We start from the raw sequence: 26,968 nt of genomic DNA, 5'->3' as shown, positions 1-26,968 counted from the left end.
ACCCTTTTCATAGTATTCTGTATTGTATGCCTGAATAAATCTTTTCAATATTAAATAGAAAATAGCAAAACCTAGTAAAAAAAAAGTATTAACAAATATACAGGTGTCTGTGCCATTGATAATGTACATAAATAAATTGCAAATACAACATTCAATTAAATTTCATTTCCAGACAAAAAATCATAATTTTAAGTAAGTACAATTCTGAATTGCTATTGATAGAAAGACTTGCATTTGCCTTGTCATATTTAACACATGTCTCAGAGTCTCCCATAGAATGAATTAACATTACAGAAATTACAACACGATGAATGACCAATTTCTCTATTTTTGGTGGTGTTGGTTGAGAAAGGAGCGTTGGCCAGGATACCCCAAGAACTCTTCAAATAGTGCCACTGGACTTCTAGAACTACTGGGATACTGCAGATGAGACCTCACTTTAACATCTCATCCAAAGTACAGCATGCCCAACCATGCAGCTGACCCCGATGTTCTCCAAGGCCACTTTCCAAACAGTCTTTTGTCTGCATGAATCTATACACGAGCAGTAGTAGTGGAAGATCGTGTTGTATGAGGAAACAAACTATCTTCAGTCTCTACATGCATGTAGTTTGTGGAGTTATAATACAGTCAATACTGAGGTTTATTTTCACTTCACATCACAACGCTGTCTATAAAGTATACAGAAACAAGAAAGCAAATTGTGTAATGAAACAGCACAGAGGCTTATCAGAACCTTAAGCAGCCTGAAAAATAATAATTGTGTTATATTTTGTGAAATAGTGCAATAAAGCAGTGGTAGTTCTGTTCAGGATTTTTCAGTTATTAAGTAATGTGTACCTTGTTGATGGTCCATACTGGGATTATTTTGGTCACAACTAAAATTGAAGGATTTCTTTAATCCTATATTTGACTTCATTGCCGCCATGATAAAATCTCAAAGATAGACACAGTCAAAATTGCAATAAATTATTATATGAAAGCACTGTGCTTTGGTCCTTATTTAAATAGTATTTCATCATTACTTCTGGAGAGAAAAATCTATCCAAGGTAAAAATTTCAAATGCTAATACAGCAAAAAAAAAGTTTTAAATATTTACTTAGGTGTACTGAAGTGCAGTCTTTGTATATATAGTATATCATACAGTAAAGCAATGCAGGACAGTGATACGTGCTCACTGCAAATCCAGGTTTGTGATTCTTTAATCAAATATGTACATTTTTCACACATTTTCTTTTATTTATAACTGCTACATTATATTTATAGCACAGAAATTGATAAATTTTTCATTAAATAAAAAGTAATTATACGTTATATAATGGAAAAAATACTCTTATGGTATCCTAATGAATGTGCTGGTGGTTTAGTAACATCATCAAACAGTTTAATTGATTTGAACACACTTATAATAAATTACCTGTGGTATAAATACTACAATGGACAGAAGTAGGATGATGAGAGTTTATAGCACTTGTGAATACAACCTTTATTCGCTATTTGTGATTTTGTCACTCATGATTCTCACTTATGGTTAAACTGTATGTCCCACTAATCTCTATTGTGAATCTCTATTAATCCCTTTAGACCGTTGAAATTCAATTCTTCAACAGAGAATATCAGATATTGTGATAGTGCACCATGTAATTCCAAATATCCGTGGCTTATGATTCCAAGACAGTCATGAGAGTTTCCAGTAGAATGCATTTCTATGAAAATCTATATCTGTCTGGGGTCAGAACAGCATTCAAAGACAATCAGAAGTACTTGTGAATATCAAGGAATTACATTAGCTATGACCTATTTGTGCAGTAAATACAAATAGCATGTGTTGCATCCTACAGCCTTTAACAAACTTGGACTTGTTCCACATTATATAACCTTGCTTTACTTACATACTTACTATAGTACACCTGCATTCCTGTGTTAAGAGGAAAAAACAAATTTAGAAACCAGAGCATTATTTAAATCTGCATTTTGCTTTTGAGTTTATATATAGTTTTTTAAAAAGTCATGCTTCTCTCTGGCCCTGAAGAAACACTATATTGATAATACTATAGTTCATGTAAAGTAAAAAGCCTTGAAGCATCAAATTGATGAAGAATAAATATGTTAAACCATAACATAAAACAGGCTGCATTAACAGTTACTTTTGATCGTTGTAACTGATTTTGTGACTTGCTTGATTTCATCCTTTTGTTCGAGAACGGAGAACACTAGATGCTTGTTTTACTGACATAGCATAACTCAGTCAATAGTCAAAGTCTTCCAAATTAAGTAAAGTATAATTATATGAATCAGGATCAAATATCTGACAGAATGAGGAAATGTCAGAGCCACATTTCTTTTCGCTTTTTTAGATTTTTCGACTACTTCAGTTATGTGGAGAGACTGGAGAAGCTGGGATTACATTATTCTCTTAGAGTAGAGAAGGTTGAGAGGCGTTCAAAATTATGAGGGGTTTTGATAGAGTAAATAAAGAGGAACTGTTTCCACTGGCAGGAGGGTTGATTGCTAGAGCACACAAATTTAAGATAATTGGAGATGAGATTTTTTTCCCACAGTGAGTTGTTATGATCTGGATTGCACTGCCTGAAAGGTTGGTGGAAGCAGATTCAACATTAACTTTCAAAAGGGAATTGGATCTGTACCTGAAAAGGAAAACATTGTCAGACTATGGGGAAAGAACAGGGGAATGGGACTAATTGGATAGCTCTTTCAAATAGCCAGCACAGGCACAATGGGCCTAATGGTCTCCTTCTGTGCTGTATGATTCTATTTTCTACTGGCAATTATCTCTTCGACTGTGAACATGGGACACACTGGGCTGCACTTCTCCAAGGCCATCTTAAATGCTATTCCATGATCAGCTGGCAAAATATGGAGCTCTGTAGCATGATATTTTTCTTCCTCTAAAGATATATAACCTAGCCAGCAAGGAGGGATGAAACTCCTTCAGTGCTGCCAAATTAAGTTCAAATTGCAAGACTGGAATTCATACTATAAAAACAAAATACTATGGATGCTGGAAATCTGAAATAAAAACAAAAAATGCTGGAAATACTCAGCTGGTCAGGCGGCTTCAGTGGAGAAAGAAACAGAGGTAACGTTTCAGGTCAATGACCTTTCGTCAGAATGTTCAACCTGAAAAATTAACTCTGTTTCTCCACAGATGCTGCCTGACCTGCTGAGTATTTCCAGCATTTTCTGTTTTTATTTCAAATTGTAAGGTTAGAATTCCAACCATTCTGACTTTTGAGTCTAGGTCTGCTGAAGAGCTATTGAATCTCCTGTAAGCTTTTGTTTATCTTCATTTGATTTTATTCTGTAATTATTGAAATTAACTACAATATATCCTGTAATTGCCAGCAGCAAGTTTGTTTTAGTTCCACAATATTTAATTTATCACCTATGCTACTTAATGGTGGAAGGGTATTCGAATAATTTACATTACTGGTAATCTGGACTGAATAGAAGTGGATATTTCATCAGAATGTGTTGCTGGCAACTCAAGAGATAAGTTAGATTTTCTGTTCATACAGACCCAATGGTTGGAACCTCTAGCCTAATTTTTAAGAAGTGGGTAGCTGGGATTTTTGGCTCCATTATATTGCATAATGGAGTGCAAACATAGGAAGAGGTACTTATGCTGGATCTTCGCTTAAAATGCAAACACATTCTTGGTGAATGTCATCACTGATGTAGGGAGCTCCTGCCAGAAATAAGCAAGATTTTAATATCAATTTTATAATGAAGGAATATGATCTCCTATAGATGTCCCAACTACTTGCAGCAGAGAGTGGGGATAAAGGGTATATACTCAGATTGGCAGGATGTGATAAGTGGTGTTCCCCAGGATCTGTCTGGGGCCTCAACTTTTCATCATATTTATTAATGACTTGGATGAAGGAAGAGAGAGTTATATATCCAAGTTTCCAGACCACTCTAAATTAGGAGGGACATTAAGTAGTACAGATGGGAGCAGGAAGTTGCAAAGGAACATACACAGATTAAGTGAGTTGGCAAATATATGGCAAATTGAGTTCAATGTTGGCAAATGCGAGGTCATCATCCACTTTGGACCAAAGAAAGATAAATTAGAGTATTTTCTAAATGGTGAGAAACTAAGAACTGTAGAGGAGCAAAGCGGTTTGGGAGTCCAAGTACACAAATCATTTAAAGCTAGTAAACAGGCACCAAAACGCACCTCAGGAAGGATATATTGGCCTTGAAAGGGGTGCAGTGCAGATTCACCAGAATGATATTGGGGCTTAGAGAGTGAAATTATGAGATTGCATAAACTTGGCTTGTATTCCCTCGAGTATAGCAGATTGAGGGGTAATCTTATTGAGGTATTTAAAATGTTAAAAGGATTCAATAGGGTAGATACAGATAAAGTATTTTCTCTTGTTGGGGAATCAAAAATGTAGGAAGGAGCATAATCTTACAATCAGAATTGTGGCATTTAGGAGGGAAATGAGGAAACACTTTTTCACACAAAGGAGAGTAGAACTTTGGAATTATCTTTCCCCCAAATGTCTGTGGATACTGACATAATATCAAGACTGAAATAGCTAGATTTTTTGTGAGGTAAGGGTATCAAGGATTATGGAGCTAAGGCAGGTAAATTGAGTTACGGTACAGATCAGCCATAATTTTATTGAATGGCAGAGCAGGCTCAAGGGGCTGAATGTCCTATTTCAATAACTATGTTCCCAGCATTTATATCAGATATGGACTTAGTTTTCAATATGTCCATGAAAAATGGGTATCCAGGATTGCTAAAAAGCTGTTGAATGCAAAAGTGATGATTTAAAGCAATAGAGGAAGATAAACAACTGTTTTTGGAGGATCCTGTATCTCCTTTTGTGCAGTTTTTATAGCTTTTTCTTTTGCCACCTGGTTGATGAGAAATCTTTGTGCCAGATTTCTGGAACTGCCATATTTTGACTAGGTCATATAAATTAGACAGAGAGATATAAATAATTAATAAATAAACAAATAACCTTCCGGAAATACTAGGGGACCGAGGATCTAGTGAGAAGGAGGAACTGAAGGAAATCCTTATTAGGCGGGAAATTGTGTTAGGGAAATTGATGGGATTGAAGGCCGATAAATCCCCGGGGTCTGATAGTCTGCATCCCAGAGTACTTAAGGAAGTGACCCTAGAAATAGTGGATCCATTGGTGATCATTTTCCAACAGTCTATCGACTCTGGATCAGTTCCTATGGACTGGAGGGTAGCTAATGTAACACCACTTTTTAAAAAAGGAGAGAGAAAACGGGTAATTATAGACCAGTTAGCCTGACATCAGTAGTGGGGAAAATGTTGGAATCAATTATTACAGATGAAATGGCAGCACATTTGGAAAGCAGTGACAGGATTGGTCTAAGTCAGCATGGATTTATGAAAGGGAAATCATGCTTGACAAATCTAGAATTTTTTTGAGGATGTAACTAGTAGAGTGAACACAGGAGAACTAGTGGATGTGGTGTATTTGGACTTTCAAAAATCTTTTGACAAGGTCCCACACAAGAGATTGGTGTGCAAAATTAAAGCACATGGTATTGACGTGGATAGAGAACTGGTTGGCAGACAGGAAGCAGAGAGTCGGGATTAATGGGTCCTTTTCAGAATGGCAGGCAGTGACTAGTGGGGTGCCGCAGGGCTCACTGCTGGGACCCCAGCTATTTACAATGCACATCAATGATTTAGATGAAGGAATTGAGTGTAATATCTCCAAGTTTGCAGATGACACTAAGCTGGGTGGTGGTGTGAGCTGTGAGGAGGATGCTATGAGGCTGCAGGGTGACTTGGACAGGTTAGATGAGTGGGCAAATGCATGGCAGATGCAGTATAATGTGGATAACTGTGAGGTTATCCACTTTGGCGGCAAAAACACGAAGACAGAATATTATCTGAATGGTGGCAGATTAGGAAAAGGGGAGGTGCAATGAGACCTGGATGTCATGGTACATCAGTCATTGAAAGTTGGCATGCAGGTACAGCAGGAGGTGAAGAAGGCAAATGGTATGTTGGCCTTCATAGCTAGGGGATTTGAGTATAGGAGCAGGGAGGTCTTGCTGCAGCTGTACAGGGCCTTGGTGAGGCCTCACCTGGAATATTGTGTTCAGTTTTGGTCTCCTAATCTGAGGAAGGACATTCTTGCTATTGTGGGAGAGCAGCGAAGGTTCAGCAGACTGATTCCCAGGATGGCAGGACTGACATATGAGGAGAGACTGGATCGACTGGGCCTGTATTCACTGGAGTTTAGAAGGATGAGAGGGGATCTCATAGAAACATATAAAATTTTGACAGGACTGGACAGGTTAGATGCAGCAAGAATGTTCCCGATGTTGGGGAAGTCCAGAACCAGGGTATACAGTCTAAGGATAAGGGGTAAGCCATTTAGGACTGAGATGAGGAGAAACTTCTTCACGCAGAGAGTTGTTAACCTGTGGAATTCTCTACTGCAGAGAGTTGTTGATGTCAGTTTGTTGGATATATTCAAGAGGGAGTTAGATATGTGGCCCTTACGGCTAAAGGGATCAAGGGGTATGGAGAGAAAGCAGGAAAGGGGTACTGAGGTGAATGATCAGCCATGATCTTATTGAATGGTGGTGGAGGCTTGAAGGGCCGAATGGCCTACTCCTGCACCTATTTTCCATGTTTCTATGTTTAAGCAAATTAGCTGATCATGGAAATTGCATACAATAAGCTCACTGCATTTCTGAATAGCTTTGCAGCACATACCCATTCTTGACTAGATTTTGCTTTAATTTGATAATTTAACCTAACATTCCACCATTTCCATTTTATATAGATAATCCCTGGTGCCTACTGATGAGCTACAGTGACACTCTGATCCTAATCTGTTTTTGGGTAAGTATACGTCTTACAGGCAATTGAAAATTTGCTTACATAGTGAAAACCTATTGAAATCCTCTGTACAGGATTAAATTGTAATTTAAAGCAAGATACGATCTTGCCAGTTTGTCTCCCCACTACAAAATGTATTGGAATAAAAATGATTTAAAAAATTGTGATGGTGTCATTTGTGATCTTAATTAATGTGATCTTATGAGAATTTTTACTGTGAAGTGCATCACAACTGGTTTGTAAATTACATACTTTTACATTAACTGCAGCATATAATGAAAAATCATTGTTAATTGTTTTTAAGTGGATATTTTTGTGAAAGACTTTTTACATAAAATTACATAGAATATACAGCACAGAAACTCTGTAATTTTAAGCCTCCCACCCTTCTTCATCTAACTTTATCAGCATAATCCTCTATTTCCTTCTCCGACACATGCTTGCAATCTAAAGATACGTTTTGTTACTTTTTATAGCACTGGCACAAATTTATTTTTGTTTATAACTTGTCAAAAGATTTTGAAACAAGTCATCATTGCTATTTCCTTGGCTCTTTGCTGAAGCAGAGTAAAATGACGCAAACCGTTTATTTTGTCAGGAAGGATTTGTGAATGACATTACTTCAAATTAGATCATTTCACCATACGGGATGGTTACTTTATTAAATATCATAAATACTTTTCACAATAGTATCTCAATTTAATATGATAACAAACATGCATCTTTCAGTGATTTTAGAAGACTGGAGACATTTACTGCCCTCTTTTTTTTAAATGATCTTTAGGAAGTGTGTTAAAGTTGATATTAGTTGTGGTCATGATTTTGTTGCTGATGAGGCTACTCATAGCTTTCCATACTGTACAGACACTAAAAATTTCATCTGGTATGCTCGTCAAAATTTCTAGAGAGTCCTGTCATTTCCTTTTGAAGTATTTCCCTATATCTTGTAGGATAAATGGAAGGAGTAGAAATATTCCTTTGTGATCCACTTCCTCCGATTCAAGTGGTAGGTCTCCCTTAGTTGTTAGGGGTAGGTTTTCAACTTGCCGCTTGGGCATAAAACTAGTGTTGTGGAAGAAATGCCCATTATCGAAAGTGCCCGATTATCATTTCCACTGAAGTCAATGGAAATGAAAATTGGGCAGTTTCTAAAACAGTCGGCTGATCTGCAACACCGGTTTTAGGCCTGGCTGGCAAATTGAAACTCTATCACTTATAGTTTGTTTCAACCAATTATCAATGTGTTGAAATAATTCAATGACACTTACAGTTCTGATTAAATGTACATGATTTGCAATGCTCTGCTGATGTGTTTAAAATGTATTAGAAGTTTCCATGGGATTCTATGGATAACTGGTCATGGACTTATCACTGGTGACAGGTTCACAAACTTGTAAATAACAATATGGCAAAAAAATAGTTGATTATCTCAAAATCCTTCTTGTGTTGAAGGAATCTAACCAGGTAGCTATCTATTTTATTCTTTACTCTTGCCACAAGCACAAGCTTTTTTTTAGCAAAGAATAACAATAGATATTTAGTTGCGAGAATATTTGAGGACTGGAAACCAGCCTCAGATAATCCCTGTTCTGAGAGTAAACCTGTGGAAGAATTTCTTTTTGGTGTGAACGGGTACAATAAAGTGGTTGCTTTTATAAAGTTTTGAGGCAATTCAAGAAATAATACCTCTTCCCCCATTCTGACCTATAATTTTGTACCAGCAAGTCCAGATCATTTATGCAGAACTGTAAATAGTTTGTCTTTCCAATGTATTATCATTTGTATTGCTACTTCAGATTCTTCAGAGGCTCACTGGATTGCCTCACATCAGTCCACTCCTGCATGGTGTTCTGTAGAGCCTGTGTCCTCTCCTTGTCCACTTGTACATAGTCTACTTTTTCATCTGATGTCACTGAGGATGTGGAAGGCTGGTTGAAAACAGAATATGGATTTGATTGAGTTTGTTCCATTACCACAACTCAACACAGTAATTGTCTCTACTACATACATGTAGAATAGGTTTGCTATTTTATGATGGTCATCCACATTGGTTGGTGCACCCAAAGTAGCCAATCTGAGCTTTCAGTAAGAGTGGTCATTTTAGACTAGTGAAAAGTAATTGTTCAATTGCCCGAAAAAAAAAGTGGCGAGGGAGATAGAGCAATAAAGAGAAGATGGGACAAATTGAGTATACCTGAGTTATTTAAATTACAACGTTTACTAACAAGACAAAGCCAGAGAATTAAAAATAGACAAACTATAGGATTCACCTTTCGATGAGGACTAGGAGATCTAGGTTGAAAATCCAAGGATAAATAATCCACACTCCCAGTCTTCCTGGTAACAGGGCTACCCATCACAGCATTCATTGGAGAGGTAGAAATTGGATTCTGCTGTTTTTAAGTAAATTGAATAAAAAATATATGGTTTTCAGCACAGAGTAACTGATTTCAATGATAAGAATAATGAATAAACTGCAGAAATTGATGACAGTAATGATTTTATTTAAACATTATTTATTTTTCTAATGTTACAGATTTAAATTCTGTGACATTGTAAATGTTTGCTCCCCAATTCCTATTCTCACTGAAAAGGCATATTCACAGTTCAATCATTAATTAAATCATCAGTTAACACCATCTAGCTATCAAATTACCATTTCTTTAAGAGGTTTATCTGATTTTTATCAAAGCCTTAGTTTACAGACAGATCAAGAAGATGACTAATAGTAACATTTTTAATTATTTAAGTGTTCTTCTGCTTTCTGTTATACAATGAAACAACATACCAGGCTTCACGGAGGCACAGCTGCACAGCACTACCTGGACTGCTGCTTTTGATGTGTTGCAAATGCCTGTGCCTAAATAAATTGACCATGCACTATTGTTATTTCGGCTCATTTAAATATTTTTGGATTGGGGCCTAAATGTCAGATGCCAGCAGCAATGCCCTATAGTTATGTAATATTGTGCTTGAAAAATAAAATGTGGGGGAAAGGCCTCTTTGAATAATTTCCCTTTGGAAGCCAAATTAAGCAACATACCTCACTGAGAAGTGGCCCATTTACTATGATACAATAGTTACTACACTTCAAAAGTACTTCATTAGCTGTAAACGCTTGGCGATGTCCTGAGGTCATGAAAGGCGCTCTATAAATGCAAGCCTTTGCATTTATGAAGAGAGTCAATTAAAAAGATTTTTGGCAGGCCATTGAAGCACCCATTTTAATCATTGCTAAGTCACTTCAGTTTCAGCCAATGAAGATTTGTGGTGGTGCCACACTAATACATTATGGGGTGAATAATCCAAAGTTAATTGCCATGGCATGTTGGGCACAGGAGCCTTGTATTATTAGGAGGCCCTCTGGTTTGCACGAAAATTGAGGCCATAAGTTTGTGCACAGGTTCTCAGCTTGCTATGCATTGCCCTAATGCAAAGACATGCACAGTGTGCATTGAATGCATAGTAGGCCACTGGTCTCAGGTCTTGCAATGGCAGGGGCCTAAGAAAATTTCCCATTCCTGCCCTCTTTGTAAGAGAATGCTCATGACATGTGGAGGGCTAGAAGAAGTAAGAAAATAAATTAATAACATTTCAAAATCAAACTAAAATAACTAGTACTAAAGTTATTGGAAATACTTGCAACTTTCAATCAAAATATGTATGCATTCCAGCTGATGCATAAGGCATTACAACTATGTGGGACAGGTGGATGGGCCAGTAGGTCTTTCTTTGTCCATCACTTTTGTACGTTTTATAATCAATGTTAGGATTGTCTCCTGCTTCTCTTCGGTTATGTCAGTTGTAACAACTGAACCGGGTAGTGCATTGTTTTCAACTACTTACCATTGCAACATAGTTTTCTTCACTGTCTCCTGAGTCAGTGCTGGTGACACTCTGTGTTGATAAAGGGCGGCAATTTTGTGAAGAAATAGGGTTCACAGCAGCTCTGGAACAAATAAAAGAACAACTTTCATTCAAGGACTAAAACACTAATCAAAGTACTTCTATAATACTGGAAAATTAAGCAGCAAGTCCAACCCTAAGACAGTTGATGGAGGCTGCTTTATGAACACGTTCTATTGTAAGACAAAGCTGTACAAGATTAGGAAAAGGGGAGGTGCAACGAGATCTGGGTGTCATGGTTCATCAGTCATTGAAAGTTGGCATGCAGGTGCAGCAGGCGGTGAAGAAGGCAAATGGAATGTTGGCCTTCATAGCTAGAGGATTTGAGTATAGGAGCAGGGTGGTCTTATTGCAGTTGTACAGGGCCTTGGTGAGGCCTCACCTGGAATATTGTGTTCAGTTTTGGTCTCCTAATCTGAGGAAGGACATTCTTGCTATAGAGGGAGTGCAGCGAAGGTTCACCAGACTGATTCCAGGGATGGCTGGAATGACATATGAAGAGAGACTGGATCAACTGGGCCTTTATACACTGGAGTTAAGGATGAGAGGGGATCTCATAGAAACATATAAGATTCTGACGAGACGGGACAGATTAGATGCGGGAAGAATGTTCCCGATGTTGGGGAAGTCCAGAACCAGGGCACACAGTCTTAGGATAAGGGGTAGGCCATTAGGACTGAGATGAGGAGAAAATTCTTCACACAGAGTTGTTAACCTGTGGAATTCCCTGCTGCAGAGAGTTGTTGATGCCAGTTCATTGGATATATTCAAGAGGGAGTTAGATGTGGCCCTTACGGCTAAAGGGATCAAGGGATATGAAGAGAAAGCAGGAAAGGGGTACTGAGGTGAATGATCAGCCATGATCTTATTGAATGGTGGTGCAGGCTCGAAGGGTCGAATGGCCTACTCCTGCACCTATTTTCTATGTTTCTATGTTGTCACTCCCTGCAATCTGAATGAATTATTTTGAACTGATTAATTAACTTATTAATTGGTCCTGCATGAGCAAGTGTGGGAGAGCTATATGAATCTTTTTGTGACACATTTTTGCACTTATCTTTATGATGTGAAAGTGTTCGGTATGGGGATGGATTATGTTATTACCGCAGATGCAGCCGATTTTGTTTTGATTTGTAACATTTATCATAATTGGCTGGAAAGATGGTGACAAGAGGTAAAGACCGTGAGAAAAATAGGTAGATGAACTTGCCCACCAACAGATAAATTGTTATTCATCATTGTGTGCAGAACCTGGGGTTCCATTTGAGACTTGAAATATGAAAGGAATGCGTTACCTCTGCACCCCAAAAAGATATAGTTGTGTACCCAAAATATATTAAAATAACGAATATAAACTACCTCAGTATCTCCTAAATAAAAGGAAACTGATCACTTTTGTGTAACTGTCACCAATTAAGTTGCAATCTGCAGCTAGAAGGAAGTACAAGTTTACTTGTATTGTGTACAAGTTACTGCCAATGATCTACTGTATTAAAACAAACACTTACACAGGCCTGGACCAAGATCTGGTAACGGGGGACTTGAATGGCAGCTCATCAATGACTGTGTGGTTTCTTGTTTCCAAAGGTCCTGCTTTGGCTAAAATATAAACCCCAATTAAACAATTGGTGAGTATAATATTGCATAATCAGTGTTAACACTTGCCTTTTCAAATTTCTATCTAAATGAAATGTACTGCAGAAAATATTGTTGGAATTATTACAATTTAGTGTCCATTTTTAGGTCCATAACCAGTGGTACGCCGACAGCACATTCCCCAACCAAGAGGCCCAAGGCTGACCCAAGATTGATCCTCGAGCCTGATCAATATTCTTTGCACAAGCTGCCCACACTTGTCGTGCATCCACAGGCAGCTCAAGTATTTTAATAGAAGCTGCAGCAGCCAAAAAGTAAATCCCCAGATGGGGGTTAGAGTGGCAAGGAAGTTGGGGGGGGGGTGGTGGTGAATAGCCAATTGTGAGGATTGTGAAATCGGGGAGCATTCCCACTCCTTCTGGATCCACACGAAGGTTTTAAAAAAAACTTACCTTTTGGTGGAAGCGACTGCTTAAGAATCTAGAGTGGAGCTGACCAGCTCTTGCTTTTCTTAATCAAAATCAATTTCTGAAAGGGTTAAGCCCCTCATTTCACATGTAAGGGGCCCGATGCCTCTTTCAGGCAGCTGCCTGGGATAGTTGCAAAGCTGCCTTTACCAAGATGGTGGCGCCCACAATGCAGGCGCAGAATGTTGCACCTTGACACTGACCCTTTTTATTTCCATTTTCTGGCTGGAAAACAGGTGCAATGAGAACTAATTTCTAACTCTTAATGTCTTGATCAACATACACAGTGTGATTTCTAATTAAATGAAACAAGCAATTCACACCTTCACCCATCTGGTGCTGATCTTCAATATGTAATTTTTATGTTCTCTCATTTTGAGAAATGGTTCTTTATGTGATTCGAACTAAATATTTGAGTGCTCGGTTCATATAAGCCTACAAATTACTGTTGGTAATATTAGCAGATCATGCTTAATGCATTTGGATGACATTCCTTCCTCTGCTATTTTGACAGCAGTGTTAACTCAGTTGTTACAAATGACTTTTTAAAAAATTAGCAGATGATGGAATGGTGAACAGTCACCAGCTGATATTGCTAACAGCAACTGATTATTGCTGCAGACATATGCAGAGCTGTAGACTGTACATTCAAATATTACATTAATTTGAAAGATGTTCAGTGCATTATGGCTGATATAAAAATGACTGCTACAAAATTTTGTACATTTCAGTAGTTTTTCTAATGTATCAAAGGAGCTAGAATTTGAGCCACACAATATAAACACTCAGTGTTAAAGAATTATGCAACATAAACATGATATGACAATGCAAATTCATAATTCACCACACCATAAACCATTAACATGCCACTTCATACAAGGGGAAATGTTCTAATTTTGCAATCCCAGCAGGGTATCTTGTCCGTCAGCAATGCATATAGGAAACTTGGGCGTGCGCTGTGCACGATTTTCCACCCATTCATTTAAATGGCTGGAAAATCATCTGCAACACACAGGCGGATTTTCTAACACGTGCTTCCAGCAGGCAAGGTCTCCACCGCTGGCGCAATGTCAGAAATTACCCCCATATTGGAGGAGAGTGAGACTAGCTGCCTTTGACATCAAGGCGATATTCAAAGGCACCAAGGAGCCCTAGCGAAACTGAGCTCAATTGGGGGATCAATGAGAAAACCCTCAGTGGCTGGAGTTACAGCCTGGCACACAAGAAGATTGTTGTGATTGTCAGTTGATTTGTTACCTTGATTTGCACCACAGGCAAGACTACCTCAGGCAAGAAAAATTCCAACCAACTCCCCCTGATTGTTGCGGAGTCCCATACTTTCAACATCTTGGGGTCACCACTGCCAGAAACTGAATTGGACCCAACAGATCAACAACAATATACATAGATGACCTGGAAGAGGGGACAGAGTGTAGTTGTAACAAAATTTGCAGATGACACAAAGATTAGTGGGAAAGCGGGTTGTGTAGAGGACACAGAGAGGCTGCAAAGAGATTTAGATAGGTTAAGCGAATGGGCTAAGGTTTGGCAGGTGGAATACAATGTCGGAAAATGTGAGGTCATCCACCTTGGAAAAAAAAACAGTAAAAGGGAATATTATTTGAATGGGGAGAAATTACAACATGCTGCGGTGCAGAGGGACCTGGGGGTCCTTGTGCATGAATCCCAAAAAGTTAGTTTGCAGGTCCAGCAGGTAATCAGGAAGGCGAATGGAATGTTGGCCTTCATTGCGAGAGGGATGGAGTACAAAAGCAGGGAGGTCCTGCTGCAATTGTATAGGCTATTGGTGAGGCCGCAGTTTTGGTCACCTTACTTAAGGAAGGATATACTAGCTTTGGAGGGGGTATAGAGACGATTCACTCGGCTGATTCCGGAGATGAGGGGGTTACCTTATGATGATAGATTGAGTAGACTGGGTCTTTACTCGTTGGAGTTCAGAAGGATGAGGGGTGATCTTATAGAAACATTTAAAATCATGAAAGGGATAGACAAGATAGAGGCAGAGAGGTTGTTTCCACTGGTCAGGGAGACTAGAACTAGGGGGCACAACCTCAAAATACGGGGGAGCCAATTTAAAACCGAGTTGAGAAGGAATTTCTTCTCCCAGAGGGTTGTGAATCTGTGGAGTTCTCTGCCCAAGGAAGCAGTTGAGGCTAACTCATTGAATGTATTCAAATCACAGATAGATAGATTTTTAACCAATAATGGAATTAAGGGTTATGGGGAGCGGGCGGATAAGTGGAGCTGAGTCCACGGCCAGATCAGCCATGATCTTGTTGAATGGCGAAGCAGGCTCGAGGGGCTAGATGGCCTACTCCTGTTCCTAATTCTTATGTTCTTATGTTAACATGGTTACAAGAGCAAGGCACAGGCTGAGTCCTCTGTGACAAATGACTCACTTCCTGGCCTTCAATGCATCTCCACAAGACACAAGTCAGTAGTTTGATGGAATGTTCATCACTTGCCTGAATGAGTGCAGTTGGAACAACACTCAAGAAATTCAACAGCATCCAGGAGAAAGCAGTTCTCTTGAAGGGTGCCCTTGTTACAGAATTCATTATCATTCTGTGCACCACTGGTGAGCCTTAAACAACAACCCAACTTGGGAGCAGCAAAGCAGCATTACAAGCGGCTCAAGCTGAGGTCTAACAAAAAACTCGGGACCTAAAGAACAGATGGTGGATGGAGAAAGCCCAGGAGATACAGCAGCTGGCCGACAGCCATGATGTGCGAGGATTCTTCATCGCAGTCAAGACCATCTACGGTCCAAACACTCAAGGCCCCACCCCACTGCTGGCCAAGAAAGGGGAAACACTCATCAAGGACACCGAGGCAGTCAGGGCCCGCTGGAAGGAGCACTTCGAAGATCTCCACATCGAGACACTGCCTTTGACCCGAGTATTCTCGACTCCATCCCGCAGCATGCTATCCGCCACCACCTCAGTGAGACCCCAATACTGAGGTAGAAAAAGCATTAGGACAGCTTAAAAACAACAAGGCTACGGGTACGGATGGAATCCCTGCTGGGGCACTGAAGTATGGCAGAGGGGCACTGTTGGCGCAAATACATGACCTCATCTCTCTCATCTGGAGGGAGGAGAGCATGCCGGGAGATCGTGACTGTAAAGTCCTGTCCCCTCAGTAGAGATTCACACGAGGCATATAGTAAAGTCAAGGTCACTCTGGACCTGCACCTTTATTTCACTGCTCTGGAATGCTGCACTTGCCTGAGACCTGTCCTTATATACCTGTCTCTTGCAAGTGCACCCCTGGTGGTAAGGTATGCTGGTGATTAAAGGTCATATCTTATTACAGCCATGTATAGCATGTTAGGATACAGTTATATATAATAATGTAAGATACATGACATCACCCTCCCCCAAGGTCTTATTGTCTTTATAGGTTCAGTCTCTCAGGTGGTCTATGCTCTCGCGTGGAGCGTCTGAGTTGTGGTTCAGTTGTTTGCCTTGGTATCTGTTTGTCTTTGGGTGTGGTTGCTGGTATCTCGCCTGGGCTGTCTGTTTCGATTGGTGTGATTGTTGTTGACTTGCCTGGGCTGTCTGTTGGGATTGCCCTTTCCTCAGGTTGTTGCCTCTGTCTGTCCACCAGGTGTGGTGCGAGTTCCACATTGTAGTCTGCCTCTGGTTCCACAGTGTTGTTGGTAAATCTGCTTTTGACTTGGTCCACATGCCTCCGGCAGGTTTTGCCATTGTCCATTTGTACTACCAGTAGCCTGTTTCCTTCCTTGCCCGTTACTGTCTCTGCAAGCCATTTGGGACCCCTGCCATAGTTTAGTACAAACACTTTGTCCCCTATCTCATTCCATCTCCCCCTCGAATTTCTGTCATGGTACTCAGTCAGCTTATGGCGCTTTGCCTCAACGATTTCGTGCATGTCTGGGAGGATTAATGAGAGCCTTGTTTTTAAAGTCCTTTTCATCAACAGTTGCGCGGGGGGGATCCCAGTCAGTGAGTGCGGACGAGATCTGTATGCCAGCAGCAGTCGCGACAGGTGACCCCGCAGCATGGGACCTTGGATTTTAAGCATGCCTTGTTTAATGACTTGCACTGCTCTCTCCGCCTGGCCGTTGGAGGCTGGCTTGAACGGTGCCGTCTTGATGTGATTTATGCCGTGGTCAATTATAAAGTCTTGGAATTCTGCGCTGGTGAAGTACGGACCATTGTCACTGACCAATATGTCAGGGATTCCGTGCATTGCAAACATGGTTGCGAGGCTTTCCACAGTGGTGGAGGTTGTGCTCGAGTTTAAAATGGTGCATTCGATCCACTTTGAAAATGCATCTACAACTACGAGGAACATTTTGCCCATGAATGAGCCCGCATAGTCTACGTGCACCCGCGACCATGGTTTGGTAGGCCAGGGCCAGGGGCTCAGTGGAGCCTCCCTGGGGGTATTGCTGAGTTGGGCACAAATGGTGTACCTTCGGATGCAGAGCTCCAAGTCCTCATCAATACCAGGCCACCAGACGTGGAATCTGGCTATGGCCTTCATGAGAACGATCCCTGGGTGCTCGCGGTGGTGCTCCCGGACAAATGTCTCTCTGCCTCGCAGAGGCATGACTACTCGGCTGTCCCACATCAGGCAGTCTGCTTGTAGTGATAGCTCATGCATGCGCCTGTGAAAGGGTTTTAATTCCTCGGGGCAGGCATCACGAGCCTCTGCCCAGTCACCGGTTAGGACACATCTTTTTACTAAGGATAACATGGGGTCGCTGGCCGTCCAGGCTCTGATTTGGCAAGCCGTCTTGGGCGAACCTGTAGACTCAAAGGCATTGATTGCCATGACTATCTCACAGTCCTGTTCATCAGACCCTTCCGTGGTCGCCAGGGATAGCCTGCTGAGCGCGTCGGCACAGTTGTCTGTGCCTGGTCTGTGCCTTATGGTATAGTCGTAGGACGCCAGCATGAGTGCCCACCGTTGAATTCGCGCCGAGGCGTTGGCGTTTATTGCCTTGCTCTTGGATAGGAGGGACGTGAGGGGCTTGTGGTCGGTTTGTAATGCGAACTTGGCCCCAAAAAGATATTGGTGCACCTTTTTGACACCGTACACGCACGCGAGCGCCTCCTTCTCTCCTATTCCGTACCCGTGCTCCGCCCGCGAAAGTGACCTGGAGGCATAAGCTATGGGTTGTAATTTGCCCGCACTATTGACATGTTGCAAAATGCACCCGACCCCATACGCTGATGCATCGCATGTGAGAACTAGCTTTTTACCTGGGTCAAAGAAAGTCAAAACACTGTTGGAACACAGAAGGTTGCGTGCCTTATTGAAGGCGTGTTCCTGGGCGTCCCCCCAAAACCAATCGACCCCTTCCTAAGTAGCATGTGGAGAGACTCCGGCAGCATGCTTAAGTTCTGCATAAAGTTCCAAAAGTAATTGAGTAGCCCGAGAAAGGCGCGCAGTTCTGAGACATTCCGGGCCTGGGTGCCAGGCGAATTGCTTCTGTTTTGGACTCTGTTGGGCGGATTCCATCAGCGGCAATCCTTATGCCCAAAAATTCAACCTCGGGTACGAGAAACAGGCACTTGGATTTCTTGACTCGTAGGCCTACCCGATCCAACCGCTTTAGTACTTCCTCCAAATTACGCAGATGGGAGTCGGTGTCCCTGCCCATAAGTCTTGAAATACAACCGTCCCCGGGATGGACTTGAGCAGACTCTCCATGTTGCGCTGGAATATGGCAGCTGCCGACCTGATGCCGAATGGGCATCGATTGTACATGAAAAGGCCTCGATGTGTGTTGATGGTGGTGGGGAGCTTGGATTCCTCGGTCAATTCTTGCGTCATATACACAGATGTGAGGTCTAATTTTGAGAAAAGTTTACCTCCAGCCAATGTGGCAAATAAGTCCTCCGCTCTGGGCAGCGGGTACTGGTCCTGTAGGGAGACTCGGTTTATGGTAGATTTGTAGTCCCCACAGATTTGTACGGATCCTTCAGGCTTCATGACTGGGATGATTGGACTTGCCCAGTCGCTAAATTCCACAGGTGATATAATGCCTTCCCGCAGAAGCTTGTCTAGTTCGTGTTCAATCTTTTCCCTCATCACATAGGGTACAGCTCTGGCCTTGTGATGGACCGGTCTAGCATCCTGTGTGATGTAGATTTTGACTTTGGCCCCTTTGAAAGTGCCCACACCTGGCTGAAAGAGATGTTCAAATCGCTTTATAACTGTTGAGCAGGAGGTCCGTTCCTCTAATGACATGGCATGGCATCATCCCATTTCCAGTTTAGTTTTGCCAGCCAGCTTCTCCCCAGCAGTGCTGGGAGGTCTCCGGGGACAATCCACATTGGAAGTCAGTTCACTGTCCCTTTGTGTGTGACAAAGAGCATGGCACTGCTGAGGACTGGTACGATTTCTTTGGTATAGGTCCTTAGTTTGGTGTTGACCCTTGTGAGTTTTGGTCTGTCTCTTTTATGCGGCCATAGTTGTTCAAATTGTTGAGCGCCCATGAGAGATTGACTCGCTCCTGTATCCAGCTCCATGTTGACAGATACCCCATTGAGTAGGACCCTTATCATTATAGGAGGCGTCCTGTTGTAGGAGCAGCGGCCATTGATCGTGTTGACCCGCTGTACATCGGTGTCCCGGGTACTGTCCCCACCATCTTCTGGTCCGCTTTCCGACCCATCCGATTCGTATACCAGCCGAGCTGCCGTTTTTTTGCACATGCGGGCCAAATGTCCTGTATATTCACAATATCTGCAAACAGCCTGCTGAAATCGACATTCCCTTGACGACTGCCCACGCCCACACCTCCAGCACAGACCTGTTCCATTGTTCAAAGTGTTTCCAAAGAATGAGCTGCGTCTGGCTGATCTCTCTTGAGCTTCTCTCAGTTTGTAGTTGATTGCTCGCATTGTGGGTTGATGAGGTGTGAACGGCCGTTCCTGTGGCCCTTGATGGCTTCTGCCTGCTGTCGAGAGCCTGTTCTCCCAGTTTTGTCTGTGTGTGGGTGTAGCAGCTTGTTTAGTGCTGTGAACTTCTTGTTCGGATATTTCGTTAGTTGTCGTACCTGCATTGTAAATCAACCTCGTTTCTTCTTCCCCTACCAAGAATGTCTGTGCAACCAGTGCTGCTGCCTCTAAAGTCAGGTTCTTGGTCTCTATGAGCTTTCAGAATATGCCTGCGTGGCCTATTCCTTCAATGAAAAAGTCTCTCAGCATTTCTCTCCTCAGTTCATCGGAGAACTCACATAAACTAGCCAACCTCCGAAGTTCCGCCACGAAGTCGGGTATGCTCTGGCCTACACAGCGTCTGTAGTTGTAGAACCTGTGTCTGGCCATGTGTAGGCTGCTCGCTGGCTTAAGGTGGTCTCTTAACAGTGTGCTCAATTCTTCAAACGACTTGCTTGCTGGTTTCTCGCGTGCCAACAGATCCTTCATTAAAGCGTATGTTTTCGAGCCACAGCTGGTCAAGAGATGGGCTCTTCTCTTGTCTGCCTTATCGTCGCCTAACCAGTAATTGGTTACAAAGCTTTGCTGGAGCCTTTCTATAAAGTCCTCCCAATTGTCTCCCGCATTGTACTTTTCATCTGATCCGTTGTTCGCTATTCTGTGGATTCTGTAATCCCGTAACACGTTGCCACTGTAAAGTCCTGTCCCCTCAGTACAGATTCACATGAGGCATGTAGTGAAGTCAAGGTCACTCTGGACCTGCGCCTTTATTTCACAGCTCTGGAATGCTGCACTTGCCTGAGACCTGTCCTCATATACCTGTCTCTTGCAAGTGCACCCTGGTAGTAAGGTATGCTGGTGGTTACAGGTCATATCTTATTACAGTCATGTATAGCATGTTAGGATACAGTTATATATAATAATGTAAGATACATGACAGTGACCATCTTTAAAAAAGGGGACAAGTCCGACTGCGGCAACTACAGAGGAATCTCCCTGCTATCAGCCACTGGGAAAGTCATCGCTAGAGTCCTCCTCAACTGTCTTCTCCCTGTGGCCGAGGAGCTCCTCCCAGAGTCGCAGTGTGGATTTAGTTCCCTACGGGGCACAATGGACATGATTTTTGAAGCACGACAGCTGCAGGAAAAATGCAGGGAACAGCACCAGCCCTTATACATGGCCTTCTTCGACCTTACAAAGGCCTTTGACAATGTCAACCGCGAGGGTCTATGGAGCATCCTCCTCCGTTTCGGATGCCCCCAAAAGTTCGTCACCATCCTCTGCCTGCTCCATGACGACATGCAGGCTGTGATCCTTACAAATGGATCCATTACAGACCCAATCCATGTCCGGACCGGGGTCAAGCAGGACTACATCATCGCCCCAACCCTCTTCTCAATCTTCCTCGCTGCCATGCTCCACCTCACAGTAGAACTAAACTACAGAACCAGTGGGAACCTTTGCCATCTCCAGGCCAGGTCCAAGACCACCCCAACCTCTGCCGCCGAGCTACAGTAGGCAGACAATGCCTGCGTCTGTGCATAAATTGAGGCAGATCTCCAGGACATAGTCGATATATTTACTGAGGCGTACGAAAGCATGGGCCATACGCTAAACATCCGTAAGACAAAAGTCCTCCACCAGCCTGTCCTCACCGCACAGCACTGTCCCCCAGTCATCAAGATCCACAGCGTGGCTCTGGACAACGTGGACCACTTCCCTTATCTCGGGAGCCTCCTATCAACAAGAGCAGGCATTGACGACGAGATCCAACACCGTCTCCAGTGTGCCAGTGCAGCCTTCGGCCGCCTGAGGAAAAGAGTGTTTGAAGACCAGGCCCTCAAAACTGCCACCAAGCTCATGGTCTACAGGGCTGTAGTAATACCCGCCCTCCTGTATGGCTCAGAAACATGGACCATGTACAGTAAACACATGTACAGTAGACACCTCAAGTAGCTGGAGAAATACCACCAACGATGTCTCCGCAAGATTCTACAAATCTCTTCGGAGGTCAGACGCACCAACATTAACATCCTTGTCCAGGCCAACATCCCCAGCATTGAAGTACTGATCACACTTGATCAGCTCCGCTGGGCAGGCCACAGAGTTCACAATCCAGACACGAGACTCCCAAATTAAGTGCTCTACTCGGAACTCCTTCACGGCAAACGAGCCAAAGGAGGGCAGAGGAAACATTACAAGGACACCCTCAAAGCCTCCCTGATAAAGTGCAACATCCCCACTGACACCTGGGAGTCCCTGGCCAAAGACCGCCCTAAGTGGAGGAAGTGCATCCAGGAGGGCGCTGAGCACCTCGAGTCTCGTCGTCGAGAGCATGCAGAAATCAAGCGCAGGCAGTGGAAAGAGCGTGCGGCAAACCAGTCCCACCCACCCCTTCCCTCAACGACTGTTCGTCCCACCTGTGAAAGAGACTGTGGTTCTCGTATTGGACTGTACAGCCATCTAAGGACTCATGCTAAGAGTCGAAGCAAGTCTTCATTGATTCGGAAGCACTGCCTACGATGATGATGATGATGAAGGTGTGCTGTAGCTGCAGTATGTATTGTCTACAGGTGCACTGCAGCAACTCACCAAGCACCCTCCCAGTCACATGACCTTTATCAATGAGAAGAAGCAGTGATATTATGGGAGCAGCGATCATTCTGCAAGTTGCACATTAACCTGACTTGGCCATATATCACTGCATTTTCATTCTTGCTAGGTCAAAATCTTGGAATTCCCCAACTAACACCATGATTGAACGGTTCAAGAAGGCGGCTAATCATCACCTTCTCAGGCAGATGAGCAATAAATATGGCTTTGCCAGTGTCACCCACATCCTGATAACAAATTTTAAAAAGGTATGTTACTTGCAACAAATCTGCACTTGTAACCTATAACTATACATGATGAAATAATGATTTATGATCTGTATTATAATCTATAACAGTACATATTGAAACACTGTTTTTGTAGATCTTTTACAAAAAAGGTATACTTTCCAAATAAATGTTAGTGAATCCGATAAAACTCACATTTTCTGTCTGGTTTGAGATTACGATTGATTGGAGGTGGCAATAAGTCTGCAGGAAAGTTGGGTTTGTGGCACAGAGAGGCTGTACTTGCTTTGCGGGAGGGGAAAGTAGCTGAGGAGAATCCAGGGAAGTCAAAGTGGTGGGGTCCAGGACTCATGGGTATGTAGACATCCTGACGTCCCTCTAAAGTGGTTGTAACAAATGGAGACAAGGAACCTGGATTCATTGGCACGTAATTGTCCTCAGATTCCACACTTTCTGAATGGGATGCTGTGAATTTTGTTCTCTGTGAAGACACAAGAATTTTGTTTCAACTTCTTTCAAAACCTTTCACAACTAGATATGTCCTGTATAACTTTGTTTTTTTTAATGTGTTTACATTTGTCACTGTGGAAAAACAATAACATTTAATAATTTATCTTTAATTTCTTGTAATGACCATGATTCAGTTTAAAAGAGGGACCTGAAAATAGACAGAAAAGTTGATAAATTGCAGGTGCAAAGTGACAATTGGGTAAACAAGCAAACAGATTCAAAGTAGTTTGGTGTAACTGAGAGCTCATGGAACTATAATCTATGGTGAATCATGCAGCCCATTACAAAACTGCTTTATTCATGTGAAAAGTTCAGCTCTATAGTAAGTGCATAGGAATTGCAACTGATTACCAGAATAGCAAAATTCTAAATGGTTGGGTATGAAATAAAATATGTACAGGGTTCCGAGTTTGTTTGGGGCTGATATGTACAAAGGGAAACCAATAAGGGATCTCACACACTTTAGCAATTCATCTGACCATTGTTACTTTCGGATGCTCCTGCATTTGCTTGAAATATTTAATTCAATATGATTCATACATCCCAAAAAGCTGACAACTTTAAAAACAGCATACTACGTAAAGTGGGTATAGGAACAGAGAGACCTGGGGGTTTACATACACAAATCTTTGAAGGTGACAGGACAAGTTGAGAAGTGCTGTTAAAAAAGCATACGGGATCTTTGGTTTTATAAATAGAGACATAGAGTACCAAAGGAAGGATGTTATGTTAAACCATTATAAATTACTTGTTTGGCTTCAGCTGGAGCATTGTATCCAGTCCTGGGCACCACAGTTTCGGAAGGATGTCAGCCTCCTATCCTCTACCCACCTTAGACTTAAGCTCATCCAAAACTGTGCTGCCTATATCCTATTACAGACCAAGTCCCATTCGTCCATTATCCCTATCCTTAATGACATCCAGTGACTCCCAGTTCCTCTACGTCAAATTTAAATTCATCCTTGTGTTTAAATTCCTCTATAGCCTTGCGCCACCATATCTCTTTAATCTCCTCCAGTCCTACAATTCCCCCTCAAACTCATCCATAACTCTGACTCCAGCCTCTTGAGTGTTCTTCTCACCCTTCACTCCACCGAGGCCCCATATTACATCAACTCTGTTTAGCCCTGCCCCTCTCCTTCTTTATAGCCCTTCTTAAAACCCATCTCCGGTCACCCCTCCTGATCTTATCTTGGCGTTTGTTTTCTTCCTGCCCCTGTGAAGTGCCAAGGGATGTTTTTCTATGTTAAAGGTGCTATATAAATGCAAGTAGTTTTCTGTTGTTGTTGAACATGGATGGTTAGCAACTAATATGATGCCCAAAAATCATATGAGTAACTAAAGCGTTCTAGGGGCCAAAATTCAGAGTCCAGATAAGGCCTGTTACCGCTGTTTAGTGACGGCCATGCGGCGGAATCCAATGGCCGCTGATTTCTGGTTGAATGGCCGCCGCAAGCTAAATTAGGCAGGACTTTTTTTCTGGTGGTCCCCACTTCCGCCTCCCCAAGTAGCCATAAGTGCGTCATTATTGCGTGCACCTACCTACCTCCATCCATATTCAGCCCGAAAAATTGAATCCCTGCCGAGTGGTGCCCTGGCCAGCTTTTTCTGTTGGTGCACCTTTTCTTCTCACTGCTAGCCCTGGCTACATGGCGGCCATTAAAGGTAAAGGCCTACTGCTGCGGCCATTTTTTTTTTTTTCTGGCCAACTTCCATGTCGGCCGGATTATTGTGTCCCCGGGTTCAGCCAGGTCGCCAACAGGCAGCCTGGCACCCCCTCTTGGGTGCCAGGCCACTGCTGACCCAGCCGAAACCCTTCCTGGTGGCCCAGTGGCCGATGCTAAATATTCAGCAATTATCTTCCCTTTAAAGCAGGGGAGATACATGGTGACGCAGACGTGCAATGTCACCACCACTCCGCCGCTGAGTGACAGCGACGGATAATCTGTCCCGCCCCCACTTCCGCCCCTCACCAAAAATTACTGACGCACTTCTGCCCCCATTATGACTGGCTTCCGGTCCGCTCCGAAAAAAAGGACAAATAGATGAAAATCGATAGAGAGCCCGCCTCATTGGACCCGACGGTAAAAACTTATAAAAAATGGAATGTGCGCCAGTTTTCTGGCGGCCATGGATTTCGGCCTCCTAGTATTTTATTCATGGGTTTCTGCTCTTGGGGGTCAAATCATAAGAACATAAGAGATAGGAGCAGGAGTAGGGCATACAGCCCCTCAAGCCTGCTCCTCCATTCACAAAGATCATGGCTGATCTTCCACCTCAACATACTTTCGGGCCATATTCCCATATCCCTTGATTCCCTTAACCATCTAGTATCATTTAACCAACCCATATATCTCTCGAGTCAGAAATAATTTCTTCTGTTCACTGGATCTCATTAAATAAGGAATTGTACTGTTGCGACATCACCTAAGTGTCTGGCAGCTGGAGCAACAGCAGGATCCAGACATTGGGGAGGTAATAAATTGCATAATTTTATTTTTTATCATAAAGCAACAACAAATTACACCGAATTCGCTAATTAATAACATCATACAGAAGGTCAGGAACTGTAGCACATGGGATGGACCTGGAACAGAATATGGAGGGGAGTTTCGACACCAGAAACATAAATATATGAGGTGTGGGGACAAGGGTTGGAGGCATATGACTAGACAAGATGGTGTTAGTAAGCAGAGAGACAGAAGAGACTGGGGAGGTGAGAGGGAGAGAGTGTGTGTGCGAGGGTGCCAATATTAGCATACAGATGTATAACAAAGTTAAATGACATTTATCTGTTTACTAATTTGATAAATGAATTTGTTCATTTATTTTGAATGGGTCAATGTCTCTAATAATAAAACAAATACAGGATTGCCTCAAGTGTGTGTGTGCATACATGTGACGCATGTGAGTGATGGAGAAAAAAGTAATGGAGCATACTGCATTTTAGATTGATTAAACAGTTCTTGTTTCTTATGTACTACATAGGCAGATGTGTGTCAAGAAGAGCAGTTTAGATGAGAAGGTGTTTCATGATCAAGTTGGAGAAATGATAGAAGAGAATTTAGTAAACCATGGGTTCAATTTTCCCCTGTCATTTGCGCCATTTGTTGGGCGTAAGTTTTTAAATTAAATTTTCCCCAAGGAATTTGGACCAGCGTAACTGAGTTACGATTTTTTTAGGTTCGTTTTTTTTGACGTCATGGGGGGGCATCACCTCATGTCTGCGCCAGTTTTTAAATCATTTTTCAAAGTTTGCCCCAAAAAAATCTATCCTAGGTCGGCGTATCTGGCTACTCTCGAAAAATCTTCTGGTGAGTTAAGAGAAAGTAGCGCAAATTGAAAAATCGGCGCAGAAAGACGCCATTGTTTTTCATCAAAGTTTTGGAGGGAGATTAGAACACTTTAAATATGCATAATAAAGATTACATTTTTTTACCTTACAATGAAGTAGATGGAAGTTTGATGGAATTTTAAACTCATATGCCACAACCGAACGCCTGTAAACAGGGCTGGAGGGTCAGAGCATCAGCCGGCAGATTCGGCCCCGCACCCGGACACAGGGACTCAGTGCTTGGCTGCAAAACAAGCCGGGGAGGGGGGGGTGAGGTGGCGATCGGAAGACTGCACTAGGCATCAAATGAGCCCGGGGGTTGGCGGGGGCGGGGGTGGGGGGGTGGTGAAGGTGCTTTTGAATGTGATCGGAAGTAATCACAAGACTGCAACGAGCCCGGGGGGGTTTGGGGAGGGGGGGGGAGGGGGGGAGAAGGTGCTGTTGAACGCAATCGTAAGGTCACAAGACTGCAATGAGCCCAGGGGGTAGGGGTGGGAAG

The 26,968-nt window shown here is 42.6% G+C and overlaps 1 protein-coding gene across 1 annotated transcript in view; it reads right to left on the bottom strand.

Annotated features, from left to right (window-relative positions):
- Positions 1–7,599: 7,599 nt before the first annotated feature.
- The window catches only part of gab2 (GRB2-associated binding protein 2), a 516,690-nt gene continuing 497,321 nt past the window's right edge, over positions 7,600–26,968 (bottom strand). Inside the window, exons 6-10 of the mRNA XM_070892068.1 lie at positions 22,821–23,106; positions 12,293–12,383; positions 10,725–10,827; positions 9,149–9,271; positions 7,600–8,806 (exon numbers count right to left, since the gene is read on the bottom strand). Coding sequence (XP_070748169.1) covers positions 8,666–8,806; positions 9,149–9,271; positions 10,725–10,827; positions 12,293–12,383; positions 22,821–23,106 — 744 coding nt within the window. The 3' untranslated portion in view covers positions 7,600–8,665. The remainder of the gene's footprint in view (positions 8,807–9,148; positions 9,272–10,724; positions 10,828–12,292; positions 12,384–22,820; positions 23,107–26,968) is intronic.

This window comes from Pristiophorus japonicus, chromosome 10 (assembly GCF_044704955.1).
Source record: "Pristiophorus japonicus isolate sPriJap1 chromosome 10, sPriJap1.hap1, whole genome shotgun sequence".
NCBI classification, from domain to species: Eukaryota; Metazoa; Chordata; class Chondrichthyes; family Pristiophoridae; genus Pristiophorus; species Pristiophorus japonicus.
Note: the sequence above shows the minus strand (reverse complement) of the source record. Positions and strands in the feature narration are given on the sequence as shown.